The sequence below is a fragment of the Elephas maximus genome, chromosome 11, assembly GCF_024166365.1.
Source record: "Elephas maximus indicus isolate mEleMax1 chromosome 11, mEleMax1 primary haplotype, whole genome shotgun sequence".
NCBI classification, from domain to species: domain Eukaryota; kingdom Metazoa; phylum Chordata; class Mammalia; order Proboscidea; family Elephantidae; genus Elephas; species Elephas maximus.
This window is the reverse complement of record NC_064829.1, coordinates 86,810,536-86,825,252: the sequence shown is the minus strand read 5'-3', so window position 1 is coordinate 86,825,252 and position 14,717 is coordinate 86,810,536. Positions and strand designations below refer to the sequence as shown.

The 14,717-nt window shown below is 45.7% G+C and overlaps 1 protein-coding gene across 3 annotated transcripts in view; it reads left to right on the top strand.

Annotated features, from left to right (window-relative positions):
* Nucleotides 1-14,717, top strand: part of SLC66A2 (solute carrier family 66 member 2) — a 50,337-nt gene that overhangs the window by 11,113 nt on the left and 24,507 nt on the right. For 2 of the 3 annotated variants that reach the window (XM_049900523.1, XM_049900521.1), the window contains exon 4: nt 5,957-6,004. The exons of the other annotated variant lie outside the window; for it this stretch is intronic. In XM_049900523.1, coding sequence (XP_049756480.1) covers nt 5,957-6,004 — 48 coding nt within the window. The remainder of the gene's footprint in view (nt 1-5,956; nt 6,005-14,717) is intronic. 3 annotated transcript variants of the gene reach the window in all.

The following is a 14,717-nucleotide window of genomic DNA, read 5'->3' as shown; positions in this document are numbered from 1 at the left end:
CAGAAGCTGGATTCTGCCAACACCCGAGTGAGCAGGAAATGAGTTCTCTCCTGAGCCTCCAGAAAGGACACAGCCCTGCTGACACCTTGATTTTAGTTCTGTGAGACCCATGTTGGACTTCGGACTTCCAGAACTGTAAGAGAATAGATTTTTGGTGCTTTAAGCCACTAAGCTTGTGGAAATTTACAGCAGTAGGAAACTCATCTACCTACCCCTTTTCCTTAAGGTATTAAAGTTTGTCGAGTGCTTCTCTCAGTAGGCATTTATGATTTGTCTCTGTTGGTGATGTTGACAGTTGACATAATGGCTCCTGGGGCATTTAGGCCAGTCAGCAGTAAGCAGTGCAGAAGTTGCAGTGTGCTTGACCCATATGCTTCTGTTTTTTTTTTTTTGCAGCTTTGCTGAAGTTGCAGTCTATAGTGGTTGAATAGCGTCCCCCTGTAAAAATGGTGTGGTGGAGGTATCTAACCTCCTTGTCAAACTTCACAAAGCGGGTGGAGAATAGTTATCAGCATTAGAAGCCCAAGGCTGGTTTCCTATGAGGCAGAGATCAGATATATGTCTTTTTGCCAACTTTTTACCAATTTTGACACCAGCCTTCCCTCCCGTGGCACTCTCTACTTCTCCGCTGGGTTCCGTAACTTGTTGCAATGACCACGCAGAAATCACAGACCATACTCACAGTTATGGGGTTTGTTAGGGAAGTAGCAGGTTACAGTTCAGGTTCAGGAATGCTCAGATACAATTCTTCGATCAGGACAGCCTCTTCTCAGCTGTGCCCACAGGCAGGCCTGTCTCTGGCTCTTGGTGCCTCGGCCTGGCCTCTTCCCTGCTTGGGCAAGCGTTACAAAGCTCTTTAGTTCTGCTAATAAGTGCCTGGAGGTACCCCACTCCTCCAGTAAGCCTCTTGCCTGAATACACTCAGCTTTTTTGCTCTGTGGGCCTGGAAGCTCACCATGCTGTCTCCTGCTGGTCTCCTGGTTCTACTGCCTCTGCTTCTCACCATCTTGCTGTCTTCCATGTTATAGCGCTCTCTTTCTGTCTTCTGAGTCTAGGAGGGTCTTGGTGTAGGGATCCTGGGTCCAAAGGAAGTGCTCTACTCCCTCTCTTCTTCTTGGTGGTAGTTAGGTCTCCTCTGCTCTGGGATTGGCTCTCTTTTAAGCATAGCAGGATAGCAAAACTGACCAATCTCCTTGTTAGGGTGCCATACACCTTATTTGCATGGTCCCCCCCCACCACAAGAGTGCCATACACCTTATTTACATTATTAGCAAGCTATCCAATCCCCTTGGTGGGCCATAAGCACCTCATTTGCATAGTCTTCATCCAGTCATTTGGTGGGACTTAAAAAGACCATTGGTGGAAGGGCCATATTAAGTAATTCACTGCAATGCTCCTCCAAAAAAATTCATGGCCACCTAGAGCCTCAGAATGTGACCTTATTTGGAAATAGGGTCTTTGCAGATGGCATTAGTTAGGGATCTTGAGATGAGATTGTCCTGGGTTTAGGTTGAGCCCTAAATGGAATGACTGGTGTCCTTATAAGAAGAGAAGATATAGAGGCACAGAGGGAAGGTGGCCATGTGAAGACGGAAGCAGAAATTGGAGAGGTGCTGTCACAAGCCAAGGAATGCTTGGAGCCACCAGAACCTGGAAGGAGCAAGGAAGGATTCTCCTCTGGAGCCTCCAGAGGGAGCACAGCCCCGCCCATGCCTTGATTCTTGACTTCCGGCCTCCAGGACTACAAGAGAGTAAATTTATGCTGTTTTAAGACTCTTAGTTTATAGTCATTTGTTACAGCGGCCCAAGACACAGGTACACAGACTCATGGGTGACATCTGTGACTCTGATGGATCAGAACCAGCATGCAGAGGGTGCCTGGCCCTGCTGCCCCCAGGCCTGCCCAGCCTGTGCTCCTCTGTGTGGTCCTTTGTTAACAGAGAACTGTGCCTCCTGCAAGGCTCTCCAACCCTGAAACGCCAGCTGGGCCTCGCAGTGACTACAGATGGAAAGCCAGCGGGGACACAGTGCATGTTGTGAAAATCCCTAAGAGTCTCACACTCAGCACTTTCAATATTTGAATCAAAGTCAAGTTGACCATTCTTGTGTCTGTCATATGTAGCTTATTCCTGAGGGAGTTTAATGAAATGTGTGGATTGTTTCCTCTCATCTGCCTGCTGGGAAGGGGTGGGGCAGAAACCAAGCAATGCAGGCTGAAAATTTGTTTCATTTTATTTATTTTTGCTTTTTAAAAGTTTAACTTTGTTTCATAATTTATTTTTTGTTTTTAATTTCTCTTAGAGAAATAGAATTATCTGTGGCTCAGAGTCAGGGAGTTGAATTTCTTTTACATTTACCCCAAACCTCAGCCACAGAGTTCCAAAATAGAACTGGCCCAGCCAGTCCACATATACCGTTTTAAGGGACGGAAGGACAGCAAGACAGACAGCCCAACTATTGCTGGCTGGGGCATTATTATTATTTTTTAAACAACATGTTTCTATCCTGTCTGCTTCACCCAAGGCTTAACAAGGGGAGAAGAAAAAAAGCTTTATCTTGATGTTGCTGTAACTCTTTGGGGGTGTGTGGACAATCTAAGCATGGAAAGGAAGGCCAGAGCTGAGGTGTCACGTGGTTCATTTTGCCTCACTTTTTCCGAGGAGCACTACCAAGGCTTAAAACGTGGATCTTGCCCCTCTTAGCAGCACTTACTCCACACACTGAGTCAGCGCTGAACCATGGCTTGTGAGCAGCCAGCCTTGGGGAGGAGGCGTGCTCCGTGCTGCTGTGTTTTTGTCAGTCCCTTCCTACCCTGTCGGATCTTCTTCTGCCCCATCACTTCTTAAAAAAAATACACACACACATACACACGCACGTGTAAATGCACAGGCATGCACACACACATATGTGCACATGCATACATGCTTGCACATTTCAAAACAAATGTTCTATTTGAACACATGCAAATAATGTAGAAAGAAATATACTTCAGTGCTGCCCCTTTCACTCTTCCCTAGATCTGTTAACTGTTTGGTGTGTATTTTCCAAGAGTTTTTGTTTTTTCTTTTTAACTTAATTTTTATTTTGTTGTGGTCAAAAAAAAAAAAAAATGTATATAGCAAAAATTTTCCATCTTAACTATTTTTAAGTTCAGAGGCATTGTGAATATGCTAAAAAAGACACTTTAAAAGGGTGAATTTTTTTGGTACGTAAATTATATTTCAGTTGAGATTAAAAACTTTTTTGGGAGGTGGGGGTCAAATACCTTTTTGAGAACGAAAGCTGAGGACACTCCCCTAGGCAGGGTTTGCACACAAACGTTTTTTAATGTATTTTGTAGGGGTTTGCTGGCATCCTAGGACATCAGGCTCCATAGATTCCTATACTGTCCTGCCTGCTGCCCAGCTCCGACATAGACCCGTCCCGGATTTGCCTGGACCACTGTGAGCATACTCCATTCACTGGTCCCCGGTCTCCAGTTTGTCCTGTATCTCACCTGTGGCATCCTCCCCCTCTGCTACCAGCGCACCCTACCCCAACGCAGGCTGAGCTGTAATGTATCCTTCCTTACCTGCCTGCAGCAGTAGGTCTCAGATATCATGTGACCAAATCCCTTGGGAAGCAGATGAAAGTCTGGCCTCTTGTCATCTGACCAGCCTTCTCTCCTGCTGGCCTCTGACCTGTTCTCTGACCATCCAGAACTGACTCTCCTGGGTGTTAGCTCAGGTGAGCCTTCTGCCAAATCACCTTTTGTTCCAGTAACTATGGCTGCTTGAAAAACTACCCCCAAACTGAGTGACTTAAGTCAACAACATTTATTTTGTTCACAGATCTGCAGTTTGTGCAGAGTGTGGCAGGGACTCTCTCTGTTCCATCTGACATCAGCTGGGTCAGCTCAGAGGCTGGGGGCTGGAGTGACCTGCAGCTCATTCACTCAGACATCTGATGGGTGATGCTGGCTGTCACTGGGACCTTAGCCGGGGCTGTCATGGAGCGTCTATATGTGGTCTCCTCACGTGGCCTCGGCTTCCTCATGACATGGAAGCTGGGTTCCAAGGGCAAGTGTCCCCAGAGCAGGAGTCCTGTGGAAGTTGGCTTGGAAATCACACAGCACACAAGCCCACCCGTAGTCAGGGGAGAGGACGTGGACTCTACCTCCTGAAGGGGAGTGCCAGGGTTCTGGATGGTAATGTGGGATAGAAATGTTGCTATGGCCATCTTTGGAAAATACAACCTGCTACATCTGTGGTTCCCTGGTGCCTGGCAGAATATGTGTTCTGTCCAGATTTGCGGAAGTGCATGATTGTAGAGAACATTCCCCAGTGGCTTCTCAGCTTCAGGTGGCTCCCTCTTCCAGTCCATCCTACACCAAGACACTTTTCTGAAACAAATCTGATCATATTGCTTTCCAGCCAGGAAACCGTAGGTGGCTTGACGCCATGCCAGACAAGAGTCCGACGTGGATTACAAGGCGGTTGCAGTCTGAGTCATCTCCCCTTATACAGTCTCTGTCTTGCTTCTCCCACCTTTACAGATGTCTAGTTAACCCACAGCTGTGTCCTCCACCCTTCTTGCCTTTGCTCTCCCCGTGCTTCTAGAAGCTGACCACATGGACCCCATAGCTCTGCCCTTCAGTGTCAGCATGGTTAGGCCTGGAAGATGAAGAGGGAAACAACTGAGTTGTTGTGCTGTGTGCTGCTCATTCCTGTGTTCTGCATTCACTCACCCCCTCCCCCACCATGCTCAGGTGCTTTCCTTTGGGACCATGATCTGTAGAGGAGGTACCAGTGACTGGTAAAATTGGTCAGAGGTAGAGAAATAAAGCAGAGAGGTCAGGAAATCCAGCAGACTGGTGGTCAGCACCAGGACACAGGAGGTGGTGCAGGACAAGGGCAGGGTGAGGACTGCAGTTTGTGTCCTTTGTGCTGTCGGCTCGTAAAAGCCTCTACTTTCCTGGCAATGTCCCACCTCCCACTGGCAGCATCTAGAGGGCATCTGCTGACACCCAGTCTAGGCGTGAACTTTGTTTAGCGTTTGCTTTTAGCTGTTTGCTTGCAAAGTTTCCATTTGAGGTCGATTCTGCACTGCCTGGGGCAGATGACACACAACCTTTGATTCCACACCTGCTTATGGAGCCCCCTGATTTGAGTCCTACTCTTCCTTTTTAGCCACCTTCCGTCCTCTGGAGGTGCTTGGCTCGTATCTTTAGGGCCTTTGGGCAGCTGTGGAGGGGCAGCGTGGTGCAGTGAGGTCCTGGTGGGGAGAAGCAGGCTTCCAGGCTGAAGTCAAGCGTGTTGTTCCAGGTGCTTCTGGGTCAGCCAGTTGCACTCAGGTCTGGAGGTGTGTGGGTCACTGGGGGCCAGGGTAAGCCTGGTCTGGACCATGTGGCTGCCAGGGTCACATGCATTTGCTCCCCACTTCCGTGGGCATTTTCTCTTCTCATGTGCTCTGAAAACAGCTTTATGAGCAATCATCTGAATAGATCTTATTTGACCCTGAGACAGATGTACAGCAACTGAAGCTTCTAGGGAGTAAAAATGAGAGAGAAACGCATGAATGAGTTTCTGGGGCAAATAGAAGTGGGATCTGTGGTGTCACTTGTCCATAGTGTAGCAAACAGGCAGTAGACTTTTTGCCACTATGACCTTAGGAATTAAATGAAAACGTAGCAACTTTTAACTTTGTCCCCAAATTTCCTCCTCCTGCCCCTGTGCACTTTTTTTTTATAATATTGAAAGAAGGTAGCTTTGGAGAAAAAGAATTCAGAAAGTGAATTTTCCTGTACACAGAAACCAAAACCTTGTGGTCTTTCTATTCCAAGGGTTTTTTTTTTTTTTTTTTAAAGAAATTCAAAACGTCTGGGAAACATATCTGCTTACCAGTGTTAAAACCGGTCTATTTTTGTCTTTTCTCCTCTTCCTGTCTGTTTTTCTCTCTTTTTTTAATGTACCTGCAGATAGTAAGGATGAAGAAATCAGAGTCCCCCTCAGGCGGTCCTATCTGGGTATGTACCACACTGCATGAGACTGCCACTCAGAACATGACTCATTTCATCCTCTGCGGCTCTGCTCCTTCTGTGTCACTCCCCATCATGCCTACCCTGTGACCGCGCATGCACGTCTTTGAAACCTGGCAATATGCACAGTGACTAACAACTCATAGCTGTGCCCTTTTCCAGCATGATGTAGTTCTAGAAGCCTGCTCCTTTTCCTCGTGTGTGTGTGCATGTGGGTGTGCTTGTGTGTGTATGAGTGTAGTTTTCAGGGTATGAGTTTCACACTTCTTTTGAATTTGTTCCAAACTAATTTATTCTTTTGATCCTATTGTAAATGCAGTTGTTTTCTTAATTTCATTTTGGATTGTTCATTGCTACTTGATCTTGTATTGTGCAATCTCACTGAACTTGTTTATTCAAAGAGCTTTTTAGTGGATTGCTTAGGATTTTCTTTTACAAGATGATGGCATCTGCAAATATAGTTTCACTTCTTCTTTTTCAGTCTGGATGCTTTTTTATTTCTTCTTGCTTAGTTACCCTGGCTAGAACTTCTCGTGAAGTATTGAATAGAAGTGGTGAGAATGGACACCCTTGTCTTGTTCCTCTTAGGAGGAAAGAATTCACTCTTTCTTGATTAACTAAGATGTTAGCTGTGGATTTTCAATGGATGCCCCTTAGTAGGTTAAGTAAGTTCCCTTCTATTCTGAGTTTGTTGAGGGTTTTTATCAAGAAAGGGTATGGAATTTTATGAAATGCTTTTCTGTGTCTGTTGAGATATCATGTAGTTTTTGTCCTTTATTATTATGGTTTACTACATTGGTTGATTTTCATTTATTGAACCAACTTTGCATTCTTGGGATTAAAGCCCACTCGCTAATGGTGTGTAATCCTTTGTATATGTTGCTCGGTTCTGTCTGCTAGTAATTTGTTGATAATTTTTGTGACTATATCTATAAGAGATATTGGTCTGTAGTTGTCTATTTTTGTGATGTCTTTGTTTGGTTTTGATATCAGGATAATAGTAGTCTTATAAAACACATTGGGAAATGTTCTCTTCTCTTTTATATTTTGGAAGAATTTGGTAGAATCTGCTGGTCTTTGTGATAATTTTTTTTTTTTAGTAATTCAATATCTTTACTTCTTATAGGTCCATTCAGATTTTCTATTTCTTCTTGAGTCACTTTTGGTGTTTGTCTTAGGAATTTGTCTTTTTCGTCTAAGTTATCTGATTTGTTGGCATATAATTGTTTATAGAATTCTCTTATAATCTTTTATTTTTGTAAGGTTGGTAGTAATGTCCCCTCTTTCATTCTTAGTTTTAGCAGTTTGAGTCTTCTCTTTTTTCTTATCAGTCGAGTGTTTTCTTTATTAGTCCAGCTAAAGGTTTGTCAATTTTGTTGATATTTTCAATGAACTAACCTTTGGTTGATTTTCTGTATTGTTTTTCCTTTCTCTGTTTTACTTATTTCCACTCTCATATTTATTATTTCTTCCCTTCTGTTTGCTTTGGGTTTAGTTTGCTGCTCTTTTTCTAGTTTATTGCGGTAGAAGATTAGGTTAATGACTGGAGATGTTTTTTCTTTCTTTTTTTAAATAGAGGTGTTTACAGCCATAATTTCCCTCTAAGTGCTGCTTTAGCTGCATCTTATAAGCTTTGGTGTGTTGCATTTTTATAGTCATTCATTTCAAAGTATTTTCTACTTTCCCTTGAGATTTCTTATTTGAGTCATTTGTTATTTAGGAATGTGTCATTTAATTTCCATATATTAGTGAAATTGCAAAACTTCCTTCTGTTGTTGATTTCTAATTCTTATATAGTTATTATACATATTATGTCTGTATATGTTATAGACCTAACAATACATTGTTGTTATTATTAATTTTTGTATATTTATAGGTTTTTAAGAAGTTGAGAGAAGAAAGGACAGCAATTATATATTTGTAGAGTTTGTTATATTAACCTTCTTATTTACCATTTCTGGTTCCCTTCATTTCTTCCTGTAAATTCGAATTACTATCTGATGTCATTTCCTTACCCAGTGCAGCTTTGCTCCCACCTACCTCCTTTGTACTGTTATTTTCAAATATATTACATTTTTATTTGTTAAAGCCCTGACAATAACCATAATATTGTTTTATTCAATTGTTTTTTAAGTTTTAAATCAGTTAAGAGAAGGAAGGAGAAGAAATATGAACTTATACTGTCTTGTATAATTACCTACATGATTACCTTTACCTATTCTCCTTTTTTTTTTCTTGTGGATTTGAATCACTTGCTTTCATCATGAAGACCTTACTTTATTATTTCCTGTAAGGTGGGTTCTCTAGCAACAAATTCTCCCAGTTCTTGTTTTATCTGGGAATATCTTTATTTTACCCTCATTTTAAAAAGTTTTGCTGGATGTAAGAATCTTGGTTGACAGTTTTTTTTTCTTTTCAGCACTTTGAAAATGTTATCCCACCGCCTTCTGGACTCCATTGTTTCTGATGCGAAGTCAGCTGTTAATCTTATTGGGGTTTCCTTGTAAGTGACAAGTCATATTTCCCTTGCTGATTTCAAGATGTTATCTTTTTTTTTGGCCTTCAACATTTTGACTATGGGAATGTATCTCTTTGTTTTATCCTACTTAGAGTTTGCTGATCTTCTTAGATGTGTAGATTAATATTTTAATCAAATACAGGAAGCTTTTTGTCATTATTTCTTTGATTATTCTTCTCCTCCTTTCTTCTGTCCTTCAGGTACTCCAATTCTGCATATATTGGTGCATTTAATATTGTCTCACATTTCTCTGAGGCTCTGTACATTTTCCTTAATTCTGTTTTCTTTGTTCTTCAGGTTACATAATCTCTACTGACCTATCTTCAAGTTTGCTGATTCTTTCTTCTGCCAGCTCAAATCTGTTGTTGAGCCCCTCTAATGAATATTTTATTTCAGTTATTGTACTTTTCAACTCCAGAATTTCCATTTAGTTCTTTTTAGAAATTTGTATCTCTTTATTGATATTGTCTATTTGATGAGACAGTGTCATCTTACCTTCTTTTAACTCTTTTTTTGCAAGATTTCCATCAGTTCTTTGAGCATATATATTAGTTATTTTGAAATCTTTCTTTAATAAGTCCAATGTATCTATCCTTTCAAAGTCAGTTTTTTTTTCTGCTTTTTTTCCTTTCTCTTCTGTTTCTTTGTATGTCTCCTAATTTTTTGCTGAAAACTGAACATTTTAGTGATATATTGTAACAACTCTGTTTATTGATTCCCCCACCTCTGGAGAGGGGCAAGCTTGTTGTTTGCTTATTTATTTGTTTAGTGATTTGGCTGGACTAGTTCAGCACTGTCTATTTTGCCACAGTGTGCAGTGTCTGAACCTCCTCTCCCCTAAGAAATGACTGCTTGTTCTAGCTGGGTTTTCTGCAGTCTTTCTCTAGCCTCCCTGATGAGCTTCTGACTGGTCTGCCTCTACTGGTATTATGCCCAGCTGTTGAACCCCAATGAACCCATTGCTGTTGAGCCAAATTCTGACTCATAGTGACCCTGTAGGACAGAGTAGGGTCCCTGTAGGGTTTCCAAGGCTGTAAATCTTTACAGAAGCAGACTGCCATATCATCTTTCTCTACAGAGTGGCGCTTGGGTTTGAACTGCTGACCTTTCGGTTAGCAGCTGAGAGCTTAACCACTGTGCCACCAGGGCTCCTCCATTAATTGCCAGCCTATTGCTCTATTTTTTTTTTTTTTTTTTTGACATTACCCTGAGGCATAAATTGTTCCACTGTCTGATCCAATTGGGTTGCTTTGCAGGAGTAGTCTTTGAGGCCAGTCTTAGACATTTGCTCTGGCTCCAGGAGGGCTCTTCTTAGCTGTCCCTTTTCCTGGTTACCTCTATTAAACTTTTAGATGGTCTCCATATTTGCTGGTTGCTTTGTGGAGCTACTAGCTTCCTCTTGATTGTTCATCATCAAGGTTTCCATTGTTTTATCAATGCCCTTAAGCTTGAACTTCCCCATGCTCTCTTCCAAATAAAGTTAATTGCTTTAGGGAGAGCTGTGTCTCTCTGTTCTTGCTCCCCAAGAGCAGAGACAGAACCTCTGAATGACTGCTCTGGAGCTGGTGGTGGGGACAGCAGTTGGCTTCTCTCAGAATCACACCCCTGCTCTATAAGCCGGTGCTGAGGAGGTTGCAGCCCTTGGTCTTCTTGGCTTGTCCCTCCCAGTGTAGAACTTTCACCCTACGACTAAGCTGGGGCAGGGGTGATTGAGGCCCAGTATTCTCTGTACAGCTGAGGTACAACTTCCCACCCAAGTGGAGCTGGGGTGAAGAGAGGGAACCCAGACTTCTTGGCCATGTTTGCGGAGTACAGCAGAAGCTGAACCTGGGGGTGAGAAATGCTGGCAGCCTACCCCTCCTGGGAGAAACCATTGCCTGATGCTGAGAGCTGGGACAAGAGGGAAACCTGTCTTCCTGGCTTCACCCATCTGTAGTAGAGCTTTTGTCACACTGAGCTTTGAGGGTGGGTAGAGGGGAGCAGGTCATGGCTCAAATGTCTCAGACTTCTACTGAGATTGAGTAGATTTCCAATTTCTAAAATTAAAAAAAAAAATTTTTTTTTTTTTTTAATTATTTTCACCACTATTGTTGTTTCACCGGGGAGAGGATCTACGAGATTCTCATGTTACCATTCCAGAATTTAACCCAGCTAGGTCCCTGTGGGCTGAAATTATGAAGAATGTTTCAGGCCAGGAGAATAACATACTGTTGTGCTTTTATGTAACAGCTGCATTGATGAGTAAAACCAGTGGCCTTGAGCACTCACTATTGGTTTTGGTGTCAAGTGGGTGGACACATGGTGAGGTATCCAGTTGGATAGATAATCACTTTCCTTTGTTAAGTGGTTTACAAGTAGGTAGTCTTAAACTTTTAATTAAAAAGTGAAAGAGCCGTTTTGCTTTGGGGAAAAAAATTTATTTATTCCAGTGCCATTTGGACCAAGGTGTTTCTGGTGCTGTTTCTGCTTCATACAAGAGTGGGTAATGAATTCAACAGCAGGATCTATTCAGTACACAGGTCTTCATTCTGTTAGCCAGAGGGGCAGACCCTATAGTGGTGAGGGATGTGGGGACAGTGCTCAGTCCGCAGAGAGGTGGTACCAGTGCCTGGTCCAGGGAACACTTCAGCCCCTTGCTTCCCTCTGTCCATTCTGCTGCCTCACTGAGCAGAGACTAGCAGGCAAAAGAAGAGAAGGATCTGGAGGTGCTGAGATGGATAAAAGGGGGAGAGGCTCCTGCAAATCAGAGGAGGCAGAGGAGCAAACAAACCAACAAGGCCAATGACAGAACACATCTTGACAGGGCTTTCCCCAGCGATTCATGGCAGCGGCTGCAGTAACATCACCACCTGGCTGCTGTCAGGCTCAGTACTAGGACAACTCTGGGTCAGGACTGGGATGCTGGTCCCTGGAAGAGCCTGCCCTTTCTTCCTGTGGAGGGTGTGTTTGTGTTAGGGTTTCCAGGGATTTGCTCAGTGCCTGCCCTATCTGCCCAGCTTCATGGGGCACCGTCACACAAACAGGCACTTGTAATCCTCTCAGTGTGTCTTTGGGGAGTGGCCTATCTCATCATCCCTTTGCCTGCTGTGGTGAGGATGTGATTAAAGGAGGATCAGGGAGTGAACCCAGGCTTTGAGAGCCAAGAGTGGACTTCATACTCACAGAGTTGAATCATGCTCCTTAAAGTTCTTAATAACCCCAGTTTTCAGGGGCCAGGCAAGTCCAACACCCTCCCCACCCTCCATGAGCCCCTGGTTGCTCCCCACCCTCTGTGAGCACCCATTGTTCTCCCCACTTTCCATGAGCATCTGTTGTGCTCCCCACCCTCTGTAAGCACCCACCATGTTCCCCATCCTCCATGAGTGCCCGTCATACTCCCCACCCTTTGTAAGCTCCCACCATTTCCCATCTCCATGAGCACCTGCATGCTCCCCACCCTTCGTGAGTGCCCACATGCTCTGCACCCTCCTTGAGCACCTGCCATGTTCCCCATCCTCTGTGAATGCCCATGTACTCCCCACCCTCCTTGAGCACCTGCTGTATTCCTCATCCTCCACGAGCACCTGCTGTGCTCCCCACCCTTTGTGAGCGTCTGCCATGTTCCGCATCCTCCGTGAGTGCCTGGGTGCTCCCTAGCCCTGTGAGTAGCTGCCCCTCTTGCACGTGACTCTGCCTGAGTCTGGACTTGCACCTTCAGGCCTCAGCTGAGCCATCCTGTCTGCAGATGGGTGGCTCTGCAGTGCCCGTGCCCACCCTTATTTGCCACCAGGAGTGGTTTGTCCAAGCTCTGGCAAGTTGAGGCTGAGGCCGGTGGTCAGGGCTGTGTCCTAGGCTGAGTGAGACAGACAGAAAAACATTCGCCAATGGAGGGTACCCTCTGTTGTGCAGAAAAGTGGTCTGATAAAAGCCTGGCCTTAGTCAGAACTCTTGGTGGCACAGTGTTTAAGAGCTCGGCCGCTAACCAAAAGGTCAGCAGTTCAAAATTCACCAGCCGCTCCTTGGAAACCCTATGAGGCAGTTCTAATCCGTCCTATAGGGTTGCTATGAGTCGAAACCAACTCGACAGCCACCTAACAACAAGTTAGAACCAGGGTTTTGAAGGAAGGGATTTCTTTGTTTTGTTTTCTAGGAAAGTTGATTTAAAAAATTATTTAAATTTTGAAACAGGCACAAAGTTACAGAAAGTGGAACTAAAACGCACATTTTCGTGGACTGTTTGAGAAGTCCCGACCTGGTGTTCCTGATGCTGAGCATTCCTGAAAGTGAGGACTACTCCCATCTAACCACAGTGCACAGCAGTGCTCTCCTGTCCTAGCCAGTCAGGCTCATGGCTGCCCCACAGCGCCCTCTGGAAGGAAAGGCTGGCTCTGCATCTGGTGCTGTGGGGGCTGTCAAAATCTCCTGTCTCTCTTGGCCAGGGCACTTCTGCAGAAGACATTTATGTTGGGGAGTGTCCTGGAGGGCTCGTCTTGTGCTGCCTGGGGTCTGAGGTGGTACCTGGTAGGAGCCTCTCAAAGTGGCACTGTGTCCTCTAGGGCAGTGCTGGTCTGTCTGTTCCCAGGGATGTACATGGATAGATAGATGGGTGGAGGCATGTCCACCGGCTTCCCTGCTGCGAGCTCTTCCCCACTTGTGATTAATACATGTTCCTGGGGAGGAGCTTAGAGGTTGGTGGCCACCAGCTGGTCAGTGGCCCTGGGGTCACTGTGGTCGTGACATGCAGTAATTCCAAGAGCAGGAAGGAGAAAGACAGTGGTTGTCCAATGTGTGTCTGAATTGGCCTGGGGTTTGGAAACACTCTTTCATTTAAGTTTGTACTACTGATGCTTTCCCCAGTCATTCCTTTGGAAAGCTATCTGTGGGCTAATCGGTTCCCAAAGGTGGGAAGACGGCTGCGTGCCCTCCGGTTCTTGTTTAATTTCCTTTTCTTACTCTTAAATGATCTTTCCTGTGGCTGGGAATGATCCTTTGCAACTCCTGTGTCCCCTTGCTCCCATGGTCTAATTGCCTAAGAGATTTAGAAGTTTAAAATTACCTGGCTGTCTCCCTTGGTTTAAAAATAAAAGAGAAGGAAAATATAGAAGCTCTTCAGCCACTGCTGGCTGCCCAGAAAAGAGAGCATTAGACTGCGAGCTATTTTGGGTCTGTTGTCACCAGCGTCTTTTATAGCAGGAATCAACTCCACAGCAGTGGTTCTGGTTTTTGGTTTGCCCTTCCTGGGGTATTTGTGATGTGACATCCCTTGGAATCACAGCAAACTGTCCTCTTCGGCTGCGCGGTCCCTCAGAAGTGCTCAGGCCTTCTCCCTCTTCCTGTCAGTTACCAGGGATGGCCCTTTGCCCTTCGCCGTGGAGGCTTTGCTGTGCCACACCTTCCACTGTGAAAATCTCAGAGCGCATGGACTTTCAGCTTTATTCTGGGAGCCTGGTGGGTCCTGAGGCAGCCAGGATTTCATGATCGCTTTTTAGCTTTGTGTGACTTGTTGAATCCCCAAATTCACAAATTTGGATGTGGGTTTGAGTGGCCGACAGGGCCTATAACCTGATGAAGGAAGGGCCCCTCCCGCCCACTTTCAGCGCCCCCTAGCGGCGCCGGGGCCGCAGGTTGGTTGTGGGATAACTGGGTGCCTCGGGGCTCCAGGTGAGAGCGCGTTCCTCCTCACCTTCTGTAGGAGGGGACCCTCCTTACAAAACGGGCCTCTAGCCTGTCATTGCGGTCACAGCACACTGAGAACCGCATCCTAGCCGGGCCCCTGGCGGCTGCCATCTCTGCACCCTGCACATTCACGCACGTCCCTGGTGTTTGGGCCTCTGGGAGGCGGAGGTGGGGGGGGCGAGAGGGGAGGTGCACGGGATGGGGGCTGGAGATGGCCAGCGGGGTCACAGCACTGCTTCTCTGAGTCTTTTCCTGGGAGCAGATGAGCTTTCCCGGGGGTTGCAAAGGGTCTTCGGAGGGTCTTTCGTGTGTTCCCACGGGGCCAAAGGCCTGGCAGCTCCGGCTGGGGCGGGCGGAGGTTGCCCTATGAGCAGGGGACACGTCGAAGGGCCGCGGAGGGCCCCATAGGGAGGTGGGTTCGGCGGCCCCGGTGGTAGCTCTCCCCTGCTGAGGGAGGGGAGAGACTGCGTGCAGGGCGCGGACTCGCCACACGGGGGCGCTGTGAGCTTGGCGGAAGCGCTGCGCGAC